The sequence below is a fragment of the Lepisma saccharinum genome, chromosome 13 (assembly GCF_977018435.1).
Source record: "Lepisma saccharinum chromosome 13, izLepSacc3.1, whole genome shotgun sequence".
In the NCBI taxonomy this organism is placed as follows: domain Eukaryota; kingdom Metazoa; phylum Arthropoda; class Insecta; order Zygentoma; family Lepismatidae; genus Lepisma; species Lepisma saccharinum.
The window spans coordinates 20,361,419-20,386,811 of NC_139241.1; the positions used below are offsets into that span (position 1 = coordinate 20,361,419).

The following is a 25,393-nucleotide window of genomic DNA, read 5'->3' on the forward strand; positions in this document are numbered from 1 at the left end:
CCTCTATAATCTAATCTGTGCCTCTATATTCCTTCAGTAATGCTGTAGTAATGGCAACGCTGGAAGTGTAGAGTGGGATCTATGAGTATTACCGTGCAAATTGTCCATCGCCATGTTCGTGCACTTTATTTAACCCAATACGAGCTTCAAGAATTCAAAGAAAACTCAAAACAAGCTCCTGACAACTTCTGCACCAACATGCATAAAAATCCATCGCTTAAAAACACATAGGATGTAAGAGAAAAAATTAATGAAAATAGTCATGGACAATTTGCAAGGTAATACTCATGGATCCCACCGAGTACACTTGTTGAATGTTGTCGATTGCCAACAAATGTCATGAATAGCAAGCCATTTGATTTGGGACACTGTAATTACAATTTGAAGAGTTAAGTTTTAAGAAACGTAGTAAGTGAACAGGTGAAGGCAATTAATGAAACCAAGCAAGCAAGCAAGCAAACGTAGTAAGTGGTGAAATACCTGTATTTTATATACAGGATTAGATCGGAATTTTTCCTTGTGTCGGAAATTCTCAACCGTTTCTAATGGCAGTGGAGAGTTATTTCAACAGAACGTTAACGTTAAATGGAATCGAAGAACCTCTTCTTCTTATTCAGAAGGAAATCGGAGACGTAAGCTGCGTTGTGTGGGATGCCGCCCTTGTGCTTGCAAAATATCTTGAAGTTGAACTAACACGTAAAAACTGGATTCAAGGCAGACGTGCGGTAGAATTAGGAAGTGGAGTGGGTTGCGTAGGAATCACTGCTGCGTGTTTTGGGTACGTTAATTTGTGGTCAAGAGGTAATTTTAAACACATCCACCCTTTTCCATTGGTGATGTTTAAATTATATACGTTTTCCGTACTACTTTACTATAGGGGTGACACCTATAAATCATTTATTTCCCACTTTTTTACATTGCTAACGTACTAGTCTCGGTAAATATGCGATATCGCCCGGACGGATTTTAAATACTCGTAAATGTAGGAAATAGATATTTTATTTTCGTTAGAAATTCATTAGGTAAATTTCTCGTATCGGACAAACGGTAACACTTTACTATACCTGAGACAGATTCCTTCAAATTTACAGGAGAAAGTACTTACGCAAATCATTTTCTGTAGCGTTGTTGATGTTCGGGAATGTAATTTTGATTCATTTTAATGCGAATGCATGTGGTTTTGTACGAAAATCTATTTCCGACGCGCTATTGCTGCTGCCGCCATTTGCTTCCTGCATGAGAGCACAATACGCTCTCGTATTGTCCGTATATGCTTATTGAACGAAAGGAGTGCTAATGGAACAAAACCTAACAGGCCTAACCTAACCTAGTAGGCATACCTCGTCCCCGTGATGGTTTGTGGGGCTATTGTGAATTTTTGGGCTAACGTCAATGGTTTTTCTGGCTCAAGGAACCATCAACGGTAAGCTATCGCCATGTTGTGTGTGGAAATAAACAAGAACAGTAAGTACTCGTAAATGTAAGAAATATACATTACTTTCCTAACAAATTAAATTATTTCACCTAAATAAGTGTTCCGGAATGCAGAATAGTACATTAGCAATGTAAAAAAGTGCGAAAGAAATGATTCCCAGGTGTCTCAGGTATAGTAAAGTAGTACCGGACAAACAGCTGAAATTTCCTATTTTTTTTTATTTCGATATTCGTACTTACGTATTCTGCATTGACGAACATTGCTGAAGGTGACATTTCGCTTATTTCACCGAAAATAGCTATATTTGCGACATATCGAGTAATTTTTCTTGCTTGCTTCTTCTTGCTTCTTCCCTTCCGTAACACGGGAAATGGCCATCACAGTTTCACCACCGTAGTCCATATGCAATGTTTCCACCCCACCTAGCGTAGAAAGTGCAAGATCGGCACAATTGCTCATTATTTACCGGTGAGGAGGAATGTCGGAAACGTGTTCGGGAATGTAGTTTTGATCCATTTTAATGCGAATGCATGTTGTTTTCTACTAAAATCTATTTCCGACGAGCTATTGCTGCTGCTGCCATTTGCTTTCTGCAGGAGAGCACAATACACACTATTGCTGCTGCTAGAAGCCGATGTTGTCCGAATGTCGGAAACGTGTTCGGGAATGAAGTTTTGATCCATTTTAATGCGAATGCATGTTGTTTTCTACGAAAATCTATTTCCGAGGAGCTATTGCAGCTGCCGCCATTTGCTTTCTGCACGGGAGCACAATACACGCTATTGCTACTGCTAGAAGCCAATCTTGTCCGTATATGCTAAATTGAACGAAAGAAGTGCTAATGGAACCTAACCTAACCTAGTAGGCATACCTCGTCACCGTGATGGTCCGTGGGGCTATCGTGAATTTTTGGGCTAACGTCAATGGTTTTTGGTGCTACCCGTGGATGGTTTGTGGGAAATAAGGATCAACAGTAAGTACTCGTTAATGTAAGAAATATACATTATTTTGTATATGCTAAATTGAACGAAAGAAGTGCTAATGGAACCTAACCTAACAGGCCTAACCTAACCTAGTAGGCATACCTCGTCCCTGTGATGGTCCGTGGGGCTATCGTGAACACTCCATAATAGCGCATATTAAGGAAAAAAAGTAATCCATGTAAAGGAAAAAAAGTAATCCATGTTACCGTAACGTATATTCTATTTTGAACTACATGTAATTGTTAGCTAATATGATAACAGGTTAGTGAAATACAAATTACCATTTGCAACTTTCTTCTGTGGAAACACTTAATATTAACACTAAAAATGGAAAAAACACTTTTGAACTACATGTACGTCAACTGTCTTATATGAAAACACTTGATATGAACAATAAGTAAGGGAATAAAAACTTTTGAACTATATGTAATTGATAGCACCTGCTTGCATAAAAAATTCGTGCACTCGACTGTCTAGTCCGAAGTTGGTCTTGAAGATGTACTCCGATAAATAGCCGGAGAACAAATATTTCCTTCGTCCAAAAGTTGACATGGACCGACGGACATTGCGCCATACGCGTTCTATGTTTTGAGAGTGTACTGGAACTTCATTACCCTGCATTCTTTGCAAGTTTTCTTGATGAACACGTCCGCTTGCTGGTGTGTCGACAAATTCCACGCTATGGTTAACTCTTAGATGTCTGTAGCCTGCTCCCTGCTCCCTCCAACAATCTGACATGATAGTTGTTCCGGGAAGTATGAATTGTCGTATTATATTTAGCAAAGTTTCTTCGTTTCGGTTTTCTACAGGAACCATGAAGAAGCGTTGATGGTTACCCCTTTCTATTCCTCCAAAGACCCATTGTCCTTCAATTGGACGTCCTCTCCTATTAACGCATTTCTTTGTCTTGCCGAACTTAGCTTCATCAATTTCGACAATAATTCCATGTCCTCCGATTGGTCTTGAATTTTCGATTACCCAGTCTTCACAAACTTGCCTACAGTGGTTTGACCAGTCCACAAACGCCTGATTAGAAATTTTAAGTTCAAATTGAACGAGAGCTAGCCTTGGGTTTGGCAGAAGGAGCCACAGTACACAAAATTGTATGATTTTCTCAACACTTAGTTTAGTTTGTCCTACAAAAGTTCCTAATCTTGCAGAACAAGTAAAACCACAGGGAACTCTTTTCCGCGTCATTCTGCCACGTCCTGCCACTCGCTTCGTACAGATAAATTTCCATTTACCTGTACGTAAAATGTGCAGCTTACATGTGCTACCACATTTCTGACAGTCCATTTCTCCTTTCACAATACCATGTGAAAGTACAAAATCCACAACATCTTCAACCCCTTTCAATTGTACCACGCATCCTGCACACGTCATTTTCAACACGTTGATCACGTTCAAATTTAAACGTGTGACCAGTTACATAAACGCATGTTTGGAAACACTGGCCCGGATTACGTCATCATGCACAGGCTACATCCACCTGGAAGTAAATGGATGCAAGAGCTCTCGTGCAACGGTCACACATTTATATCGAAAAAAGATGATTCACCGGCAAAATTCAATGAACGATGCATGAAAACACTTCCCCGAACTTCCACAAGTATAAAGAAACTGCATTCGGTAAGTACTTTCTCCTGTAAATTTGAAGAAATCCGTTTGTCCGATACGAGAAATTTACCATTCATTATTTCACCTAAATAAATGTTCCGGTAAATATGCGATATCGCCCGGACGGATTTCTTCAAATTTACAGGAGAAAGTACGTACTGAAATGAGTTTCTTTAACATTCTGGACGTTCTTGGAGGTATTTTCTTTCACGGAAAGTAAAAATTTCGTAGTTTAATGCTGCCGAACAAGAATTAACCACTTTTTACGTAAGAAATTGACAATGGTAATCGTGCGTCGGTGAGATATTTCTCTTACAAAATACATGATTTCCCGGTCAAATAGATTCCACGATGAAAGAAAGAAAATACCTCGACGAACGTTAGAAACCTTAGAGAAACTGATTTCCTTCAAAATATATCTTCGCTTTGGACGCAAGTAAGGTACATAGGTTAGAATCAGTGAATTTTATATGCTAGTATTAATATGTTCGGTAACAGTTCGTTATATCGGAGACACATTTCTTCATTTTTACACAAGAAACTACTTGCGGAAATCAGTATTTTCTTTCATCGTGGAATCTGTTTGACTGGGAAATCATGTATTTTGTAAGAGAAATATCTCACCGACGCACGATTGCCATTGCCAATTTCTTACGTAAAAAAGTGATTAATTCTTGTTCGGCAGCATTAAACTACGAAGTTTTTACTTTCCGTGAAAGAAAATACCTCCAAGAACGTCCAGAATGCTAAAGAAACTCATTTCAGTAAGTACTTTCTCCTGTAAATTTGAAGAAATCCGTCCGGGCGATATCACATATTTACCGGAACATTTCTTTAGGTGAAATAATGTATTTCTAACAAAAATAAAATATCTATTTCTTACATTTACGAATATTTACTGTTACTCGTTATTTCGATTCTGTAACACACATTATGACGATAGCGTACTGGTTCATCGTGCGTTGTGAGAGTGTTTTGCAGTGTTGCAACCTTGTTCACCCGAAAATACCTACTTTCATGCCCGGATTTGAAATTATGCTAATACCTCGCAGACCATTGACGTTAGCCTCACAAGCCATTGATGTTAGCCCCACAAACCATTCACTTTAGCCCCACAAACCATTTTCCGTAAGGTTAGGTTAGGCAAGGCAAGCATAGTTAAAAAAAATAAAAATACTCGACACGTCACGTTATAGTGAAAACACTGCGAGTTTGAAACACAGACTACGTGGTTTACGTCATCTAACACACGGAACATTGTGCTCTCGTGCAGAAAGCAAATGGCGGCAGCAGAAACAGTGTGTCGGACAGAGATTTTCGCAGAAAAGAACATGCATTCGCTTTAAAATGGATCGAAACTACATTCAAGAATTTCCACAAAGCTACAGAAAATGATTTGCGTAAGTACTTTCTCCTGTAAAAAGTAAGAAATCCGTCACCCCTATAATAAAGTGTTACCACGTTCTCTATCCATGGACGTCCGCAGGATTTTTCCCAGGGAGGGGAAGGCAAGGTTTTTTTGGTAACAGTGTGGTATAGGGAAAACACATTTCACTCGTTCATTTAGTCATTTTTTACATTCATACTTACCTATTATGTATTGCGAAACATTGTTTAAGGTGGGATTTCGCTTTTTTCACGAAAATAGCTTCAATTTTCCACATATCGAGTTATTATTGTTCGTTCCTGGTCTCACTGCAGAACATGGGCTGCTTTTTTCCTCTCCATAGACTAACAAAAATTATATCCCCTGAAAGTACATACATTCTGCTTCCATTTTCCAGTGTTATTTTTTCAATTACTATTATATTTTTGTGCGAAAAAATGTTTTTCCTGCTACTAAAAGCAATGCATTTCTCGGCTCATTTCTCCATTCGTTTGCGTCCATATTGTTTACGCACAGTTTCTTTCATTATTATAGGCAAGGAATGCCTACAAGGTTAGGTTAGGCCTGTTAGTTAGGTTCCAATAGCATAAATACAATGAAAAATGTTTTTCATGCTTCTAACAGCTATGCATTTCTCCATTCGTTCGCATCCTTATTGTTTACGCACAGTTTCTTTTATTATTTTGACGAGGAATGCCTAGAAGGTTAGGTTAGGTTTCATTAGCATAAATACAATGACAATTATTATTTAGGCTAAGAGAACTAAACCTAGCTACCTAACAACGTAGGCATTTTTTTTTCTTTTACTAGATTTGTGCAGTGCCGTGATTTCAAGAGCGCCCATCCTGAACTCATATTTCTGTTTTGTTTTTGTGACTTTTCCCGATTAATAACTTCAAACCATTACCATAAAATTAGGAATCGCGTTCCTCGTAAGCAGCCCATATTCTGCAGTCTTAACCTCGTTCCTCTCACCCACAATATGGCGGAGAAATCTTGACTAGCATTGTCAATGATCAGTAGGTTTGCAATGTTGCAGCCTTCTTCACTGAAAAATACCTACTGTCGTGTTACTCATTTTGTATTTTTTTCCGGGTTCGAAAGCACCATGAACCATGCACGTGTAGCCCCCACACATCATTCATGGATAGCCCCACAAACCATTCGGCCCAAGTTTCTTTTGTTTTATTTCGATTTCATCATGTTACGAATGCAATTTTTACATGGTTAGATTTCGATGTACGTCTGTTAAGACATACTGCAGACTTTTAGCGATTACTTAAGGTTTTTTGTTCAATATATGCTTTCGTGGTTAGGTTAGGTTCCCGTAGCATTAAAATAAAGTCCCTAAATGCATTCTACTAAAGTTCCGATTTACTTGTACATTCATTCCCACGCTTCTATGATATTTACTGTCGCTTGTCGACGGAGAATATCTTGTCCATGAGATGAGAAGTGCATAAGGTAATTTTTTTTTTTTTTAAACATAAATAACTTTTTCGAGTCCAAACAGTGCTCATTACGTTCAGGAAGGTTCAAATTTCGTGTGACAATGATTTCCAAAATTCTACGATAATTAGTGTTTGTGCTAGGAGAAATAATAAAACAATCTGAACCGTTACCCATAAATAGCCCCACGAACCATGCATGCAAGGTTAGGTTAGGTTCTGTGAGGTTAGGCAAACAGTTAAAATTGTCATGTTCTGGCAAAACAATGGCGAGTTTGGAAACACTGGCTGGGGGTTACATCATTGAATGCAGGGAACATTTGGTTCAAGTAGTCGAATGTAATAGAGGCAAGAGCTTTTGTGCATCGGAGAGACATTAATGTCGAAAAATACATGATTTACCGGCCGAATAAGTTGAATGAAGGGAGAAAACACTTCCACGAGCTTTCAAAAGTCTACAGAAACTCATTTCCGTAAGTAGTTTCTCCTGTAAATTTGAAGAAATGTGTTTTCCCAATACCATACTATTACAGTTTTTTTTTCCAGGGGAGGAAAAGGAGGTATATTTTTCGGTAAAAGTTGCCAATCAGCTGAACGGATTTCTTCATTTTTACACAAGAAAGTTCTTACTGGAATGAGTTTTTCTAGCATTTGGATACTTCATGAGATATTTTCTGTCATCGTAGGATCTGCTGGAGCGGTAAATAATGTGTTTTTCACGATATTACTACGACCACTATGTTTGCGTAACCCTCCCGACTGTACATCTTGAAAATTTCGACTTTTTAAAATTTAATCTACAGATTTCGATGTTTTGCAGAGCCTGAAATTAATTTCAAGATTCAGAAACCACAAATGAAGCGAGATATTTAGCCCCGAAGTGTGACCAGCATAGTACATTCCTCCAATCCCAGAACACTCACCACTTTTAAAAATGAGTCATTCCATGCCAAATCAACACAGATATGTGCAATTTCCAACCTCACCATCTCAGATTTTCATGAAATTTGGGGAGTTGAAACTATGAATGGAACTTAGTAACTATGAAAATTTTTAGTTCCTTGCATCTTGTAATTGTTAAATTATTCAAGGCCAAAGTTAGCATAAATTGCCCTTTTTGAGCCTGCTTAGCCATACTAAATCTGCTGTAATTGCACCCATATTTCGCCTAGAAAGCTCAAATAAAGCTTACTGTACAGGGAATTGAACAAGCTCTCCAGTGATATATAACAAGCCTACCTTTGGATAAAAATATAATTTTGTCCGTAACCTTGACCTTTGATCTTGAATATCTCAAAACATGTCATCACCAAAAATCGTGAAAAAAATATATTTGGTCCCTCGAACCAAATGTCAAATGTCCCTTAACACCCCCTACAAAATGTAAAGGAGCTATCCTGGGTATAATTGGTCATGAAAGAAATAGGTTAGGCACAGGGAGATCCCTAGCCGTGTGTTTGAAGTGCAGGTCCGGCATATTGTTGACCGCCATATTGAATTCAACGCAAAAATTTCAAAGGAAAGGGGGTGATGTGATATATCAAATCAGAGAAATAACGTGATGAAGGTTTATCCAACATATATTTAACCAGCAAAAATTTATTACTGCATGCTTGTAACCTTTTTCTCCTTTTTGAGGTGTTAATAACAAAGCATTGGAATGCTCCTAACGTGTTAGGAACTCATCGAGATCACGCTGATATCTCGGGAGAGAAAGATTTTAATCAGCGACATTCACCAAATAGTTGAATAGTGAAGAATATTGGGAAAAGTATCTCAAACAATTATGTGACACTTGCTTTGGAATGAAAGATTCTTTAGTGACTAGGCTAATTTTTATGTTCACGGTGAAGTTAATAAAAATAATATGCAATACCTGTGATTTCCCCAGCCGAATGGTTGTTGCTGTTAAGCTAATGATGTGGTATAGTGTATGGAGAACTGGAATGGTTGGTCCATATTCAACAACGGAACCTTAAGTGGTGAGGGGTTTGGATTTGTTTTTCATCCTTATTTATGTGATATGGCACTTTTCCAGAGTTTTGAAACAGGACAGAGTGTGACCACACTATGTGGACATTGTGGCAATTTCTTCATGGTAAAGTTCTAGGTAGATTGATGGGCAGACAGGGATCTATTAAAAGGTCTACACATTCCCCAGATCTAACACCTTCAGGAACATTTGAAGAGAATAGTTCATGCACTAAAAGTCCTTTGATATTGACCATCTGAGAGAAGGTATAGTTGCTGCTTGCGATGATGTTGCACCTGCTACATTGCCAAATGTTCTATGTGAGTGTGAGAGACGCCAACGAGTGTGCTCACAGGAACATTGACAACATTATAATGTTCATATATCGTAAGTGAAAGATATGCACATAACTTTTTGCTGGCTAAAGATACGTTGGAAAAACCTTCGTCACTTCATTTCTCATGAAATTCTAGCCTGAATTGATATATCAGATCACCCCCTTTCCTTTGAAGTTTTTGCGTTGAATTCAATATGGCAGTCAACAATATGCCGGACCTGCGCTTGACACACACGGCTAGGGATCTCCCTGTGCCTAACCTATTTCTTTCATGACCAATTATACCCAGGATAACTCCTTTACATTTTGTAGGGGGTGTAAAGAGACATTTGACTCTTCATAGTTCATATAGTGGGGCTTTTATCAGTCACATAGTTACACATATTATTTTGTATCATCTGATCCCAATGCAGTCCCAGAATGATTTTTTGATATGTTTTAGAGTATGGTATGAGGGACCAAATATATTTTTTTCACAATTTTTGGTGATGACATGTTTTGAGATATTCAAGGTCACGTGACAAAATTCTATTTTTATCCAAAGGTAGGCTTGTTATATATCACTGGAAAGCTTGTTCAATTCCCTGTACAATAAGCTTTATTTGAGCTTCCTAGGCAAAATAGGGGCGGAGTTACAGCAGATTTAGTATAGGTAAGCGGGCTCAAAAGGGCAATTTATGCTAACTTTGACCTTGATTAATTTAACAATCACAAGATGCACGAAACTAAAACAAATCATAGTTACTAAGTTCCATTCATAGTTTCAACTCCCCAAATTTCATGAAAATCGGAGATGGTCAGGTTGGAGGCTGTGTTGATTTCATATGGAATGACTCAAATGCAAATTTCATTCTACACACACAAAAACATGCAAATTTAAAGAATAACATAAAATTACTATGAGCATCAAGCCTAACACCCTTAACCCATAATACTGTAAAATTACCAATGTCTTTACATCACACTGCATCTTTTGCCAAATAAAACAATCACATATACAAGAATATCATTCTACCACAATTACATACATACCTTGAAAATATAAAATTCCTTCTACAAAGCCTCTAGGAATAACATAAAATTACTATGAGCATCTAATCTAACTCTCGTAACCAAACAAGAGCATAAAATTACTATCAACATCAAACCTAACACTCCAATTTGTAGATTTGGAAAATAGTGAGTGGAACAGTCTGACACTTTCGGCCTTGCGAAGTACACCTCCATTAAGTGCAACATTAGAAAATAACGAGGCTCGGCAGGGTTGCTGACATGACATCAGCATCTGATATTCACGATAATAATCCTAAATGTCTAATACAATAATAGTACGTTATGTACAAGAAAGAAGTAATGAGTAACTCCCTCTATGTATTTTACATCATGCAAAGTTGGCAACACTTGATACCAAATAATTCAGGGTGGTGCCCACCAGTCAACAAAGTCTAACAAATTATACTTGTGGCCAAGAAGTTTTGCTATTTAGCCTCCACCATGCTGAACCATACTGGATCCATACTTAAAGTTACTTTCTGAACAATTGATATATTCATCAACTTATAACTGTAATTGACACGTCTTTGGTACAGGTAATAATCAAGTTGCCCCTCAGCACTGACTGTTGCAATTAGCCAAAAAGTATGCTAAATGAGAAGAAGCAAAGAAGAAAGCAACTATTCCATAGGGCAGACACACACTCTAAACACACCTTGACACAGGTCCGTAGCCAGGCAGGGGACAGATGGTGCTTGCCCCCCCCCCCCCCTGGAACTACCGTCAGCCCCCCTTGGCACTGAGATCAGCTCTTTTGACATTTGGTAAAGCTATTTTGTGTAATTTGTTTCCAGTGAAAAGTGAAAATGTAGACAGCAGATATTATTTCCCTCAGAACTTTGATGAAGGATAAATTCAGGGAGCATGAACAGAAGCTATTACATTTGTTCATCTTATTTATAGGAAGTAGTCTTAAGTAGCGGCAAGTATTTAGGAGATTTCTCTTCTCTAGACTTCAGAAACTTTCTTCACAGGGGAGATTCTTTATCTGTACCTTCATTGCCCCTGTTGCAACCTCCCATTTATACAGAAATCTGTGACTTTGATGTTATTATGCAAATTTCCTCCGCATCTGCATCAAAGGTTAACAGCTCCCAAGTTTTGGAAACTAAGGGGAGTTTTATTGTTTCGGCCAGGGAGTGGAATGTACGGTAGGCACTATGATTGAATATTGTCCATCTTTTTCTGTGTAATATAAATATCTGTATCATCAAACTTATGGAATGTGTAATAAGGGATGATTTCAGTAGCAGTCAATTAACACTTCAAGTGACATTTTAAATGATATAGAAAAATGTAGTATTTGTGTGATATTTCTAAACTTTATGTAATTTAATGACCCCCTCCTCCCCACACACACATCTACTTTACCTTAATTTAACATTGTTAAACTTTTGTAAAATGGACTTGATTTACAAAGCCCCCCCTGATAACCTGTTCCCCCCTGATAACCTGTGCGCCCCCCCCCCCCCCCCCGAGATCAATTCTGGCTACAGGCCTGCCTTGACATATACACTTAGACCAGTGTTTCTCAACCGCCAGGCCACGGCCAAGTACCCAGCCCTGCCATCAATTATACTGGGCTGTGAGATGTTCTCTTGAAGTTTTTGACTTGCTTTTTGAGCAGGCAACCATCTTGAAATATTCGGAATTTGACTGCAATAGCAGGACATTTTTTCACACCAGTGCTGCGGAGAAATCACAGCCACTGAGAAGGTACTGCCTTCTGTGCAGCCTGCAAATTGAATTACACGTGTGGCCCCCTTCTTGAGACAGGGTCGGAGGGGTGAAGTGACTTGCAGTCCAAGCTGGCAACCACCTGGAAAAATGGCCTTTTGTTCAGTTTTTTACTTTAATAATAGGAAATGCTTTTGCAACAGTGGCGGTGAGTGATCAAACTATCTAACCTGGCAGGCATCGCTTCCTGCTTCCAAATTTGGGCAGGCACCACAGTCAATTTAGTTTGCACAGCAGTTCTCATTAACAAATATATTGAAGTGGAAATATTCTGGTTTAACTGGAATTTTTCAGTGTGTGAGATGTAACACGGTACATATTAATTAATGTGTAAATTTGAAAAAAAGAAATGGAAAGATGTTTACGAAAGAGATTGTTGGGACAATGGCATTATCTTTTTTTTAAAAAGAACAAATTTATCAGGCCATGTAGGGAACAACTGGCATAGACCTTTTCTTTGGAAATTCAGCAGTAATCAGTCGTGTCAGTGAGGGAGGGGGTGGGGGGCTAGAGTAGACCACTACCCCTCAGAAAAAGGTAAACATGTAGTTGTGTAAAGGCACATTTGCAGCCTTTGCCCCAACAGCAAAAGTGTACTCTTACCCCAGATGACATTGCTAATCCCTTCTTGGTGACAAATCAGTCTATGGAAACCCACTGGATTTACCTATCAAGGTCACATTTTTTATGAGCATGCAACTAAAAAGTGCAATGCACAACATAGAAACCAGTAAAATGTTTACCTTGTGGGTAGTTTCATCCCTGGCTACCTTATTGATCATCGGTGTGGTGGTTTTTATGCACATCATTAGCAAAACTATAAAGGTTGTTTGCTGGAAGATGCCTGTGCCTCATAGGAAAGTTGGTGACTGAGGCCCTCCGTACCCCCGTGAGAAACTGGAAAATTGTTAGTGGGTTAGGAAGATTATCATTGATATGAACGTTTGTCATTGTTTTTAGGTCGCGGAGATACGTTTACAAGTGAGTAATTAGCAATTTTATGTGTATGATTTATGATGTCACACACAGCGTGATTGACATCAGAGACAGGGTCTTGCTCATCACACGAGAGATGGCGGGGTTTCCCTTATCCCACAACACTCTGGTAGCCTCTTGTTCAGACATCAGAGGAGGATTGCCTATGTTGTTAGGCTAGCTAGGTTTGTAGGATTGCTATGCATCAGGAAAACATGGAGAACAGGGAATTTTGCAGATCGTCTGGAATGTACGTGCATTTTGGAGTCTGCAAGAGAAACATTTGCAAAATGAACAAGTAGTTAGTTCACTTCAGTTCTTGTGATTCCACTAACAAAAAAGATTAATTTCAGAAACTTGTATCTTTCGTTCTTATGATTCTCAGTCTTGTGCAAAATTATGGTTCCTTCTAATTTCTGTAATATATTTTCACTTTTATAAGTATAGTAGATATTAGAAAGAATATCAAAGTAAAACTTGCAGTCCAGATATCTGATTGATAACTAAAGTACATTGACAATATGATCATAATTATCGGATTGGTTGGTGAAGATGAGGTTATCATGTATTATTTTATAGATCTTAGTCTTGTTGGCATTTCCTATAGAATTCCCATATGCAACAAAAAATTCCCCCAAGTGCTGTGTACTTATGAATGTAAGCAAAAATGCAGCATTTTCTTCTACACTGATAAATCCGCCAGAATATGAAAACTTGTGTATGGTTTATGAACTTTTTCTGTTGTTTTTATATTGTGAAGATCTGTTAATGGTGAAATAATGTACCTCTGTTACCTTAGCCTGAAGGCTAGATGCACGTGATTGTAGCACCCAATACATTTGATGCCGATTGGAAAACTACATTTTACTCTTCAAATTTTCACGTGTTCTTGTGTGTGTAGAATGAAATTTGCTAAAGAAAAAGTTGTAAAACTGAATATTCATAATAATTAATGGATTATATATTTAATTTAAAAGCACAGGGTTCAAAGCAAATTGGACTGGAAATGTCAGGGAATTTCAAAATCAAAAAATTGTAGCAACTCTGGGTTTGGTTCTATTAGCATAAGTACATTGCAAATTAATTTTTTTATGGTAATAGAATGGGGCTCCCTTATCGCACAACACTGTGTTATCGTTGTACATGTTTCGATGATTTCTTGAGTATATGACGAAATTTCTTCAAATAAGTTGCAAAAGTGGTGCGGGTTGTGAGGAATTCAACGTGCCTTTGTCACATTTCAAGGGAAAATATCTCACTTATTTGTGGTTTCCTCAATGACTTTCTGGTATCTTAAAACATCGAAATCTTCATGTTATAAAAAAGAAAATATGTAATTTTTGAGCGGGCGCAGTCGGTCACCAGTCCCGGAAGGTTTTACCTGAACACCTGAGGGTTGCTGCTGGTAGGCTACCATTCGAAGCAGGATATCTTAATGTTGAACTTGTAACCATTGTTTTTGGTGTCTGTCTGTACTTCTCAGAAACTGCTTTTGTCTCCATCCTCAGGGTGGTGTATTTGTCTCTAACTTATCTGGCAGTAGTCCCCGATCACAGGACATGTTTGAGAAAGTCATCAATATACATGATTATAGTACAACATGTGATATAAACAGTGCCTGGGAAGATTTTCTATGCAGTTTGCCTGACACCAACCAACCAACCACTGATTTTATTGACCTTTGGTGGCAATAATAATAAACATAATTCCATCAGACTGCCACAAATGAAAGAGAAATAAACAAATTGATGGTTCTGCGTGGCACTATGGTCCATATGACTGACCTTCACTTTCCAGGCATTTTGGTGGTTTGCAGGGTCTGCAAAATATGTCATGTGACTTTTGCAGTGTCTAATTGTGCTGAAAATTAGTAAAAATTCAAAGTTTACATTTATTTTGCAACATTATTGTTTTAAAAACTGTATTTTGTGATTACATGACAAGTATTTTAATATTCTGATGTAATTCTTGAAAATTTTAAAGAGAAATATTTGTAAATTGATGCATTTAATTTCAATGCAATACTTACCTATCTGGTCGTTACGATGTTAGACTACCATGTGAGAGACCAGGCGGGAGAGAACCGGGAATTTTCAAGCAGCTCCGGTGCCCACCCAGCGTCGTATAAAGTGGATACCTGGAGGAAACTCTGTGGGTTAAAGGTGGTCAGGAGCATGGTGCTGATCACATCACCCCCACCTTCGTCCCTGATCAAGAAAGTGTGGGGCCTTAACTCCACGTCCCCTATATGCCTTCATGGTGTAGTGCAAGGCACAGGGGAACACTTTACTTTTTACCTATTAATATTAATTAGTATTTTGAACAACTTTTAATCGTTACAATTTTCAAGCATTGGTATAAGCATCTGTAAGAGTATCAGCATATGTATGTGTATCGTATTATGTTCCCCTTAACTCCTACTAGGTCTACTCTTATCAGGATCTTGGAAACTCCAACATTGTGATACAAGTTGAAACAGTTTATTGTACGAATACAGCTTATGGTATTTTGGATAGGAGTTGGAGTAAAACTGGAAAGGAAAGAATTCAAAACTGGAATAGATTTTATGTTAGAATCCTCTGAAACTAAACCCAGGGGATTAGCCTATCTGTACATAAAGTGGACTTAATACAATTCAAATCAAACCAAGAGAAAAGTTTCTCTCATGGATTAGCTGTTAATCCCCTGGCTCAGCCAAGGATTATTTCCCTAATGGAGAAGCGTGGATAAACTGGTGAATTTTAAAGATTGAGATTATGTACTTCTGTCTTTTATATCTCTTTTATAACAGAGAAAATACATTTACAATTTTCAGCCATTACTGAGTTACATGCAGGTTAACTGGTACATAACAGTTAAACATCATTACCCTTAACACATGAAAATTCCCAAGTAACAAGTTTGTTTCACATGTACTTTTTAATGTTTAAATGTTTTGCTTTAAACACAAGAATAAAAATTGGTTCAGGTGTGGCTGAACCCTAATTTAAATGCAAATTCATTTGTATGCATAAATTCCAGTATTCTTACAAAGTAAAAGTGTATATTGTAGATAAAAGATATATATATATTTGGCCTTTTATTTAGAACCTGTGGTGTTTTTACCACCAAGGATGGTTACTCTTTTTCGAAGAATTCGAAATCGAAAAATACGTAAATGAATAATATAAATAATAATAAATTGAAATCAAACAATTTTTGGAGATGACGAAAAACAAAATTGTTTTCAAGAAACTAATATTTCTTCCAGAAATAAAATTAAAAAACAGCTGAAATTTGAAAAAAGAACTGTTTTAAAGTTTCCCTTTGTAAGGTTGGGCTTTTATACCTGCCACCTTCAGGTAAATACTGTATTTTGTTGCCATATACCAGAATATCGTGAGGTAAAAATTGTATCATAAAGTCATACAGCTTTATTCAGCCGCACTCCTCAATAGTCTCTTTCCTTCTTTTGTGAAAAATTCAAAATCAAAAATCCTTTTTGGAAAATGAAAAAGAAAGCACGAACGAGTTTTCAAAAATGACTTTTTTTTTTTGAGAAATGAGAAACGAATTTTTCTTTAAAAAAATGTAAAGAAGTTCAGTTTCGAAGTTTCTCTTTGTAAGGTCGAGTTTTCAAAACCTGCCATCTTCAGGTAAATACTGCATTTCGCTGCCATATGAGTGAGTTAAATTTTAACACACAGCCATACACCTTTATTCAGTTCATGTTTCAGTTGGTTAAGATGGATGGTCTGTTGGAATTTTTCTTTTGATATGATTTGTGCTCAAGAGTTGAATAAACCAATTAAGCACTTTGAAATGTGTGCAGTATGTATGTGGTTCTAAATGCCGTCAATATGCAATAATTTATGTGTAATAAAAGAAAAGAAATATTCCTGGACAGGTAAGGTCAACAAGGAAAATGGTATTTTCAAAATACTAATGTCTGTTCAGCAAGATGAAAATTTCAAATAACTTCTAACTTTTTCCGACTTTGTAGGAGCTTTTGTAGCAACATTCTCAACATTGTTGTAGGGATGGGAACACGGTTACATAAACGTTTGGCTTATCCTCATTGTGGTTAGCCAAAAGTGACAGAAAAGCAACACTGAAAAAAAAAAGTACATACTTGTCTGTCATGTGTATAGTTTGCTTTTATTTTCTTTCATTGACTTATTTTGCATTAATTTTTTCAGCGCTGATATTACTGTGACTGACTTACCTGAAGTTTTGCCTTTATTGGAAAAGAACATAGAGTTAAACAAAAAGGTTTGGAGTGCACAAGAAGGAAAAATTAATGCAAAACCATTAAAGTGGGGAACAGCGGATGGATTAAAGAAAGCAGAATTTATTTTCATGGCAGACTGTGTGTATTACAAGGAGGTAAGGTTGTGATGCTATATTTTATCTATATTCATTAAATTATAGTAAACCTCATATGTTGGAATAGGAAAATATGGAGGGAGGACAATTGAAAGTAAACTTTTATGTTTGCAAAATTATATGATGCAAAACGTTTTCTCAAACACATGTACATGTGAAGATTAAATTTCCAATTTTCTTCATCAAACCATAATTTTTTTCATTACTGTTCAATCATATAGAAGTAACTATAAATTTTGTTGCTTGGAAATCTAACTGAGTTACAGATAAAAAGAGAACTGTGTGACTTCCAGACACTAGACAAAACATAACAAATATAATGCGCTTCCTGAAGACATGTCTGGCTCGAGTGGATGAGTCCAAACTCCAAAGGAGAAACACAAACATTAGTTTTAGATTCATATTCCACTTCTTGTGTACGTTCAGTTGTTGTTCATTAATGCTATGCTCGATCTTTCTGTTTATGATTTGTGATTGTTTGTAACAACTCGTAACAAACCCTCAAATTTTTGTGTTGCACCTGCAGTCATATTATTTTGCCAGTGGACTTGCGACGATAGTCTCAACAAATGCAGACACCTTTACTTCACCTATTTATATGTTTGTAATTTGCGAGTGCTACAAAATTCAGTTTGCAAATTCTTAGGGAGTTGTTGGCAATGGCCTAAGTGGCAAGCAACAAGTGACATGCAACTAGAGTTGCAACAGTTTTATAAAAAATCAGCATTTTTGGGCAGATATGGAAATTTTTGCTTTTTTGCCAGTTGAAGTTAACCTATTTTACTTGCAGTTTCTGTGGACTTAATGCTCTTTCTTGCAATTAACTATATAATTATATGTGGTGTAGCAACCAAGAGACAGATGTTGGTCATTGCTTTAGAATGTGGGCTAAATATACTTTGGGAACCTAAAATACATTACACTAATTAGTTTTTGCCTTATGTATATATGTCTACTCAATGGCATAGTGGTAACACCATAATCTTTTAATCAAAGGCTGGCAGGTTCCATCCCTGTGTTTCATGTGTTTGTGCTTCTTAATTCAAGGACATTGATGTTTTAAAATATAAAACAAATTGTAATATGAAGTTAGTAGTTTCATCGCAAATGAAATCCTTACTATTCATGGTATGTATGCAGAACTTCATTTATTACATGAATGCTTGTATACCCTGTTTAATATTTAAGAGCTGCGGTGGTCTAGTCAGTAGGTCATCTTGACTGCCACGCATAGGAACCAGGTTCTCTTCCCGGGGTGGGTGATCTAAGGTTGGAATTTTTTTTTTTACCTTTTTTGCCCTCAATAAAGCGACTCTGGGGCTCACTCAGCCTCAAATCAATGGTGACCTGGGGGCAACCCTGGTTGGGTAAAGGTGGCCAGAACATGGTGCTGATCACATCACCTCCAAAATGGTCTAGATCAGTGGCATCTCCTGACCCTGAACTTCAGGCGTTGGCAAAGAAGGAATGTTAACCCCTCCCCCTCTCATTTCTATGAAGCAATATTACAAATTTTCTCCGTAACTTTTTGGTGTAAATTTATAAATATTTAGAAAAACATTAAATTACATAAATTATTTTAGATGAAGTAAATACTTCATTTAAAGTATTAATATATTTGAAGGGTAAGGAGAAAATTAATATGTTCAATACTTCGCCATACAATTAATTTTTAAAGCACGAGTTTGCAACCAGAGGGGTTGGTGGAACTCCTATCACCCCTAAAAAAAAACACCGTGGACATAAGAATGACCCGTTCATTGAAAAATCGCTAAAATGCACATTCCCGGTTTTTCCCCTTACCCTTCATTTATCCTTCCAAAAAGTAAAATTTGAAAAGTCAACTGCTCATTACTTAGTTACTTGAATTCCAGTCTATTCTTCTTTCTTTAGAGAGAGATGCGCTGATCACCGCCTCATAAAATTTGGATTTATCCCCTTCTCGCAGCTTAGAAAGTAATTCTTTCTGGATGGAGATAAGACTTAAATTCGTCATCCGGTTGAGTAGATCGGCAGAATGTGTGGATCCTCTTCAGTGATGAGAACGATCTCTCGACAGATGACGTCGTGGAAGGAATTGTTGCGATCAACACTGCTAATTTATATATTTATGTAAACTCACCCACTAGATTCGTGATAATTTACAATCCCAATTGGTGTTTTCTCTGATCCTTCAGTGGAAGCATACTAAACATAAAGTTCATTCTTCTGCAGTTTGGTTAAATTAAACACACTACCATAAATTTCCTACAATTGATGTACGAGATGATGAGGAAAGTTTTCTCTTTTATTCAAGTTTTATTCAAGTTTTGTGGGATTTAGTAAATCAAAATATTGTAATTTTTCAAATGATGCGAATCTAATTGTTATCTGGTTGCTGATATTATCAATGATTTCAAAGTAAAGCCTCCGGCAGTGGTCTTTCTGTGATTCGTTGTTCATTTCAACAATCTCTTCCTCTTCTACTGCACCAGTTATAGAATTCCATAGTGTTTCGAAATTCTCACTTTCCTTTTTCAGCTGTTGTTGAAATTCAGTTATTTTATTACTGCAATACAAAATATCAACATTTTTAGACTGCAATATACTGAATAATACGTCTGAAAAGGCAAGCAAGTTGGATAAAGCCTTTTTTAAAAATATATTTTCGAAGTCCTTCAAGAAGTTAGAAAATCCTCTGGAGTCATTGCAGTCAAATGAACGAAGTCTCCACTTTCACTAACATGTTCAAAAAACATAAGCAGTGCTTCTCTGTTGTCATTGACTGTCCACACTAGCCTAGAGGTAAAATTTCATCTGGTAGGAGCTAATAACGGAAGCTTTCTGGACATGAAAGCAGAAAGTTCGTGTAACCTCTTTGGAGAATGAGGTTTAAGTGATTTAAGACCACAAAAGAACACCTTAAGCTCTTCGTTACATTCTAACGATTGTTGCAGCACCAAGTTCATTACATGAACATAACAATGCGTATAAAAAGCTTTCGGATAATTTTTCCAAAACTTTACTTTAAAGGCCATTCAAATGACCACTCATTACAGAATACCCATCGTATGTCTGGGCAATTAATTTATCCCCACACTTATATTTATCCATTATTTCAGTCACGTGACTAAAAAGAGCTCCTGCAGTTTTATCGGCGCTCATGTCATGAAATCCAAGAAATCTTTCAATGACTTTTTTTCTGTGAGGCCGAGAAAAAACTTAACACTGTTGACACCTGAGATTTTTTGCTAATGTCTGATGTTTCATCGACCATGATAGCCACAAAGTCTGTGTTTTGAATTTCATTGTAGATTTCATCTCTCAGAACATCCGAAACTGGATTTATTAAATCATTTTGAATGCCTGCCGAAGTACCGCGAAAAACTGTAGAATTTAATAAATGTTATTTTAATGAGGGATCAAACTCGGCACTTGCAATAAGAAATTCCATGTAATTGCCCTTATTTAGAGAGGCTGCATTTTCCTCATGGCCTCGGAATGGCAGTTCTTGCTTTGCTAAATAGCAGACGGCGTTAACCAACCTCTTTAATATTTCCCTGTTCTCTTTTACTTTTTCATTGTGTAGCTCTATTTCAGCTTTTCGTTGAGTATCCAAAAGAACATCATTTCTAGTAGGGGTGGCAAAAAACTACTAAATTTAAAGAAACTATAAAGATGCAATTCAGACTCGCTATGTTTTCTCACTGCAGTATTGAGATGATTCAAATCCGCATACCCTTGATAATTCCCAACACCTTTTTTAGTCTAGAATAATAAACATGTCCAACAGTAAAATTTATTCACCACATCACACCCGCAAAGCCAGTCTGAAATTTCATAGAGTTCTTTTCGAAAATGTGTCTCAAAACCTTTTCCAGCACAACTTTTTCCTTTAACACATGTTGACATCGTGAGATTCGAACATGGTCGACTATTGTCAATCACTTGTTTCTTCTCTGAATACGAAAGCGAAAAAAATAAATTATTTAAATACTTTTGCACAACACTTTCACTATTCTCCATCTTAAAATAATCACGTCACTTCACACAACACGTTTAAAAAATAATGCACAACAATCACGAGCAAAACAACGCGGAACGCGGGGCGAATGAAAGCCAAATCGTTGGGAACAAATACAACGCCTTGAGAAGGTAACCATGCTGGTGGGTGGCAGGGTGCGCATGCGCGGTCATGCTATGTTTTGGCAGTGGTAAGACGTTGGATTTCCTCGCAACGCCCTACCCGTCACGGACCGATCTGCCTGCCTGACAACCACTGCGCGCTGAGCCGCGTTCGAAATCTACCGGGCGCTCGTGACTGACAATTGAAGAAAAACGCTCAAAATCGTAATTTATAAAAGTACAGATACTTTCTTGTTTATTTCATTTTCCTTTGGCCGTTGACACACGACTTACACACCCAGAGAAATCGCCACTGGTCTAGATAGAGAATGTGTGGGGTCCTACTAACGCATCCCCATTATATGCCTTCATGGCACATTGCTATCTGCAGGTTACCTTTATCTTAAAATAGATTAAATAGATTAGTATTTATTTTAGCCTGTAGAGCCCCATGTTGCTTATGTGTGCTGTTGGAAAAAAGTTGGCTTTTTGATTTAATGGGTTTTTTATATATACATATAAGACTGATAGCATTTACTTTGCTTTACTTTTCTGCCATTTTTGGCTAATTGCGAAGATGAGGATGAGGGATGAGATGATGAAATTGATGAAAGGGTACTACAAACACCCATGCTCAGACCAGGATTCAAACCCAGGACCCCTGTCATTGTAATACAAAGGGGACTTACTCAAAAGTTTTCTGAAAAAAAAAAACACTTCTTTTTTTCTCTCTCATTTGATGTCAATCTATTTCAGTTGCTGCCTCAGTTTGAAACTCTACGCCAATATTTCTCAACCTGTGCTCTGTGGCCTAGTTCCAAGCCATTACATAATTTATACCGGACTGCAAAGGTTTAATATATCCAGTGGTTGACAACTAATTTAAATCTAATTTTATATTTGCAAGCAAGTGTAGATGCAATCTAACTATTACCCTTTATGATTATGCTATAATTTATTTATTAATACTTAATTTCAAGGGGGCATATTAATTAATGTGTAAAGTTAAAAAACTTATAAAGGCATTTATGAATGATTGGAGCATCGATTTTTTTTAAAAAAAAGATCTGACGAAAGTTGAAAAACATTGCACTAGGCAGCCAAAATTCTTAACTCTGATCAGATTTAGTGCCAATTCAGTGGTTTGCGGTACACTTGAAAGCCAGGATACAACTATTTGTTGCTAAACACAAATGTAAAGGTGTTTGACACTAGATTTTCAATGTTTGATATATTTCAAGAAAGGTACGAGGACTAGTCAAGAAAGAATTAGAATGATTTTTTTACTTATGAAATACATTAGGCAGGGTCCAGGTTGATATGGTCTCTTTCGAAGTTGTATACACTTGGCCCAACATGTCTGCCAGTCCTGGAAGACGTGCTGGAACCTGTCTTTTGACATAGTCTTCAGAACTGCCTCTGTCTTCTTCAGAACGGCTTTTGATGAGTCGAAACGCTTGCCCTGCAGCTCCGATTTCAGACGAGGGAACAAAAAAAAGTCACATGGAGCAAAATCTGGTGCATATGGAGTGTGGGGGACACATTCAATGTTTTGTCGAGCCAGATATTTGACTACAACGTTGGAAACGTGAGGGCGTGCATTATCCTGGTGTAGGCGCCAACCAGATGGATGCAGCTCAGGGTGTTTTTGATGGATGTATTCAGCCAGGGTCTTCAAAACTGTCACGTAATACTGCCCAGTAAACATGGTATGTGGGGCACTTCATGTTGCAAGACCATTCCATGGTAGTCAAAGAAGGAAATCACCATTACCTTATTCGCCGACGGAACAGCTTTGTTTTTCTTTGGCATCTGAGAACTGGGTGATTTCCAGACTGTGCTCGCCTGTTTGCTTTCGGGATCGTACTGGACTGTAATCAGAATTTCAGCAAGAATCTGTATAACTAGCTTTGATTCATCTGGGGATAATAAAATACTTACCTAGACTAGTCTAAATTTTGAGCTTAGACATACTGTCATTGTGTAACTGCCAGAGTTTAAATTATTTTTGTATATAGCCATTGAGTCAACCTGAGGAAAGTTAAGGCACATCCGTAACCATGCATTTTGATCTCACCTGGAACCCTTATTTCACAGTTAAAACTAACTGCAATGAAAGGATAGGTCTTGAGTCATGTTGTGAGGGTTATAAAACTGATTTATTTCTAATTTGGTTGCAGGTGTGACATAAACAGATCAATCATTTCAAAGAACTCTAATTCAAATATTACTACAATGAATTTTGAAAAAAATAATGAGAAATGAAATTTCACATCAGCTGCTTCTTGCTACTATATTGCTGTGTCAGGAAACAGATGCTCAGCTGTTTCTTATAGTGTTTCCAACTAATCACTTTTTTGGTAAATGAAAGCCCTTGATGCGCATTACTAAAGACTTACTTAAAACTAAAGCATAATTGGAAACTTAAAACATTTTTAGATTTGTTCATCAAAATATAGGCTTTAAGTTTCAACTACTAAAACTCTGTGATAACGTAAACGAAATGACAGATATGTTTTACATACAAGGCTTTTGACCCGTGCATACCCTTAAGATGTCTAACCCATCCTAAATATCCATGCTGGTTTACCGCCAATATAATTATAAAAAGTAAAAGCAAAGGCTCGCCACTACCAAAAGTGGAAACAAAATATAGGTAACCCAACTCACCATGCCAACATATTTAAGGAACTCAGAAATGCAGTCAAAAAACAAATATCAGAGGCTCATAATAGTTACTTGTCCAACATCGAAAGCAATATACGAAGTGACCTGTCACTTTTCTGGTCGTACATAAATCGCAACAGGCAAAATAAACAGCAACATCTAGTTTCTTCAAACAATGAACCCATACTCAACTTGCATATAGTCGTTGAAAAATTTGCAAAATACTTTCAAACTGTGTATGGCAGGGTAACAGAGTGCAAAACGTTAGATACACTCAACATTCAGATGATCAGTGTGGCACAAATTGAAGCTGTCAAAAAATTAAAGCCAATATAGTCGATGGGACTATACAAACATTTCCAACCTACATCTTCAAGGGATGTGTAGATATTTTAAAAGATCCTCTTTTTCTCTTTTTATTATCTTGAATGCGATTGTATCTTCTTTGCAGTTTCCCGACAGGTGGAAAGTAACGGCTGTATGCCCAGTACCAAAATCTTCAGAGAACAGAAATATACAAAAACATCCTCCCATAGCTCTTTTTACCTGCCCCTGCTAAAATATTTTAGCAAATTTTATATTGCCATATATATATATATATATATATATATACGTGTCAAAGAAACTTGATGTCAATTCCAGCATGGCTTTCTGCCCAGCTGCTCAATAGAAACAAACATTATCTGCAAATCTGCATTATATAAGCACAGTATTAAATGACAGGGGCAGGTGGATGTAATATGCACTGATTTTTCCAAAGCCTTTGACACTGTAGATCATGATGTAGTACTAAGTAAATTGGTCACTTCCAATTTCTCACTTCCCCTCAAGAAACTTATGGCATCATACTTAATGAATAGAAAGCTATATGTTCCGTATTAAGGCCACACATTCAGCATATTTTTAGTACCTTTCGGAGTACCTCAAGAGTCCAATATAGGACCTCTTCTATTAATCAATAACTTACCAGAACACTTGATTAATTCTAGGAAACTGTTACTTGCAGACATCCTAAAATTCTTCCAGACAATAAAAAAAATATTGAAGACTGTGTTTGTCTACAACAAGACATAAATAGATTGAATTTGTGATGCTTGTGTAATGGTCTTTCTTTAAATGCAGCAAAATGCTATTCCGTTACTTATTCTAAACAAAGAACAGTCTCAAATTTTCAATATAAAATTAATAATACCAGTCTTAAAAAATCTGAAACTGCTTGGAATTTATTTTGACTAAGCTAACTTTCACTCACCATATTAACAAAGTAATGAGCGATGCTTACAAACTTATCGGGTTCATTATTAGAATGGACA

General features: G+C 37.1%; 1 protein-coding gene across 3 annotated transcripts in view; it reads left to right on the top strand.

Moving 5' to 3' along the window:
• Window positions 1-333: 333 nt before the first annotated feature.
• LOC145997203 (protein N-lysine methyltransferase METTL21D-like) overlaps window positions 334-25,393 on the top strand; it is a 72,433-nt gene continuing 47,373 nt past the window's right edge. For all 3 annotated transcript variants that reach the window (XM_083133950.1, XM_083133949.1, XM_083133951.1), the window contains exons 1-2: window positions 334-778; window positions 17,123-17,309. In XM_083133950.1, coding sequence (XP_082990076.1) covers window positions 546-778; window positions 17,123-17,309 — 420 coding nt within the window. In that variant the 5' untranslated portion in view covers window positions 334-545. The remainder of the gene's footprint in view (window positions 779-17,122; window positions 17,310-25,393) is intronic.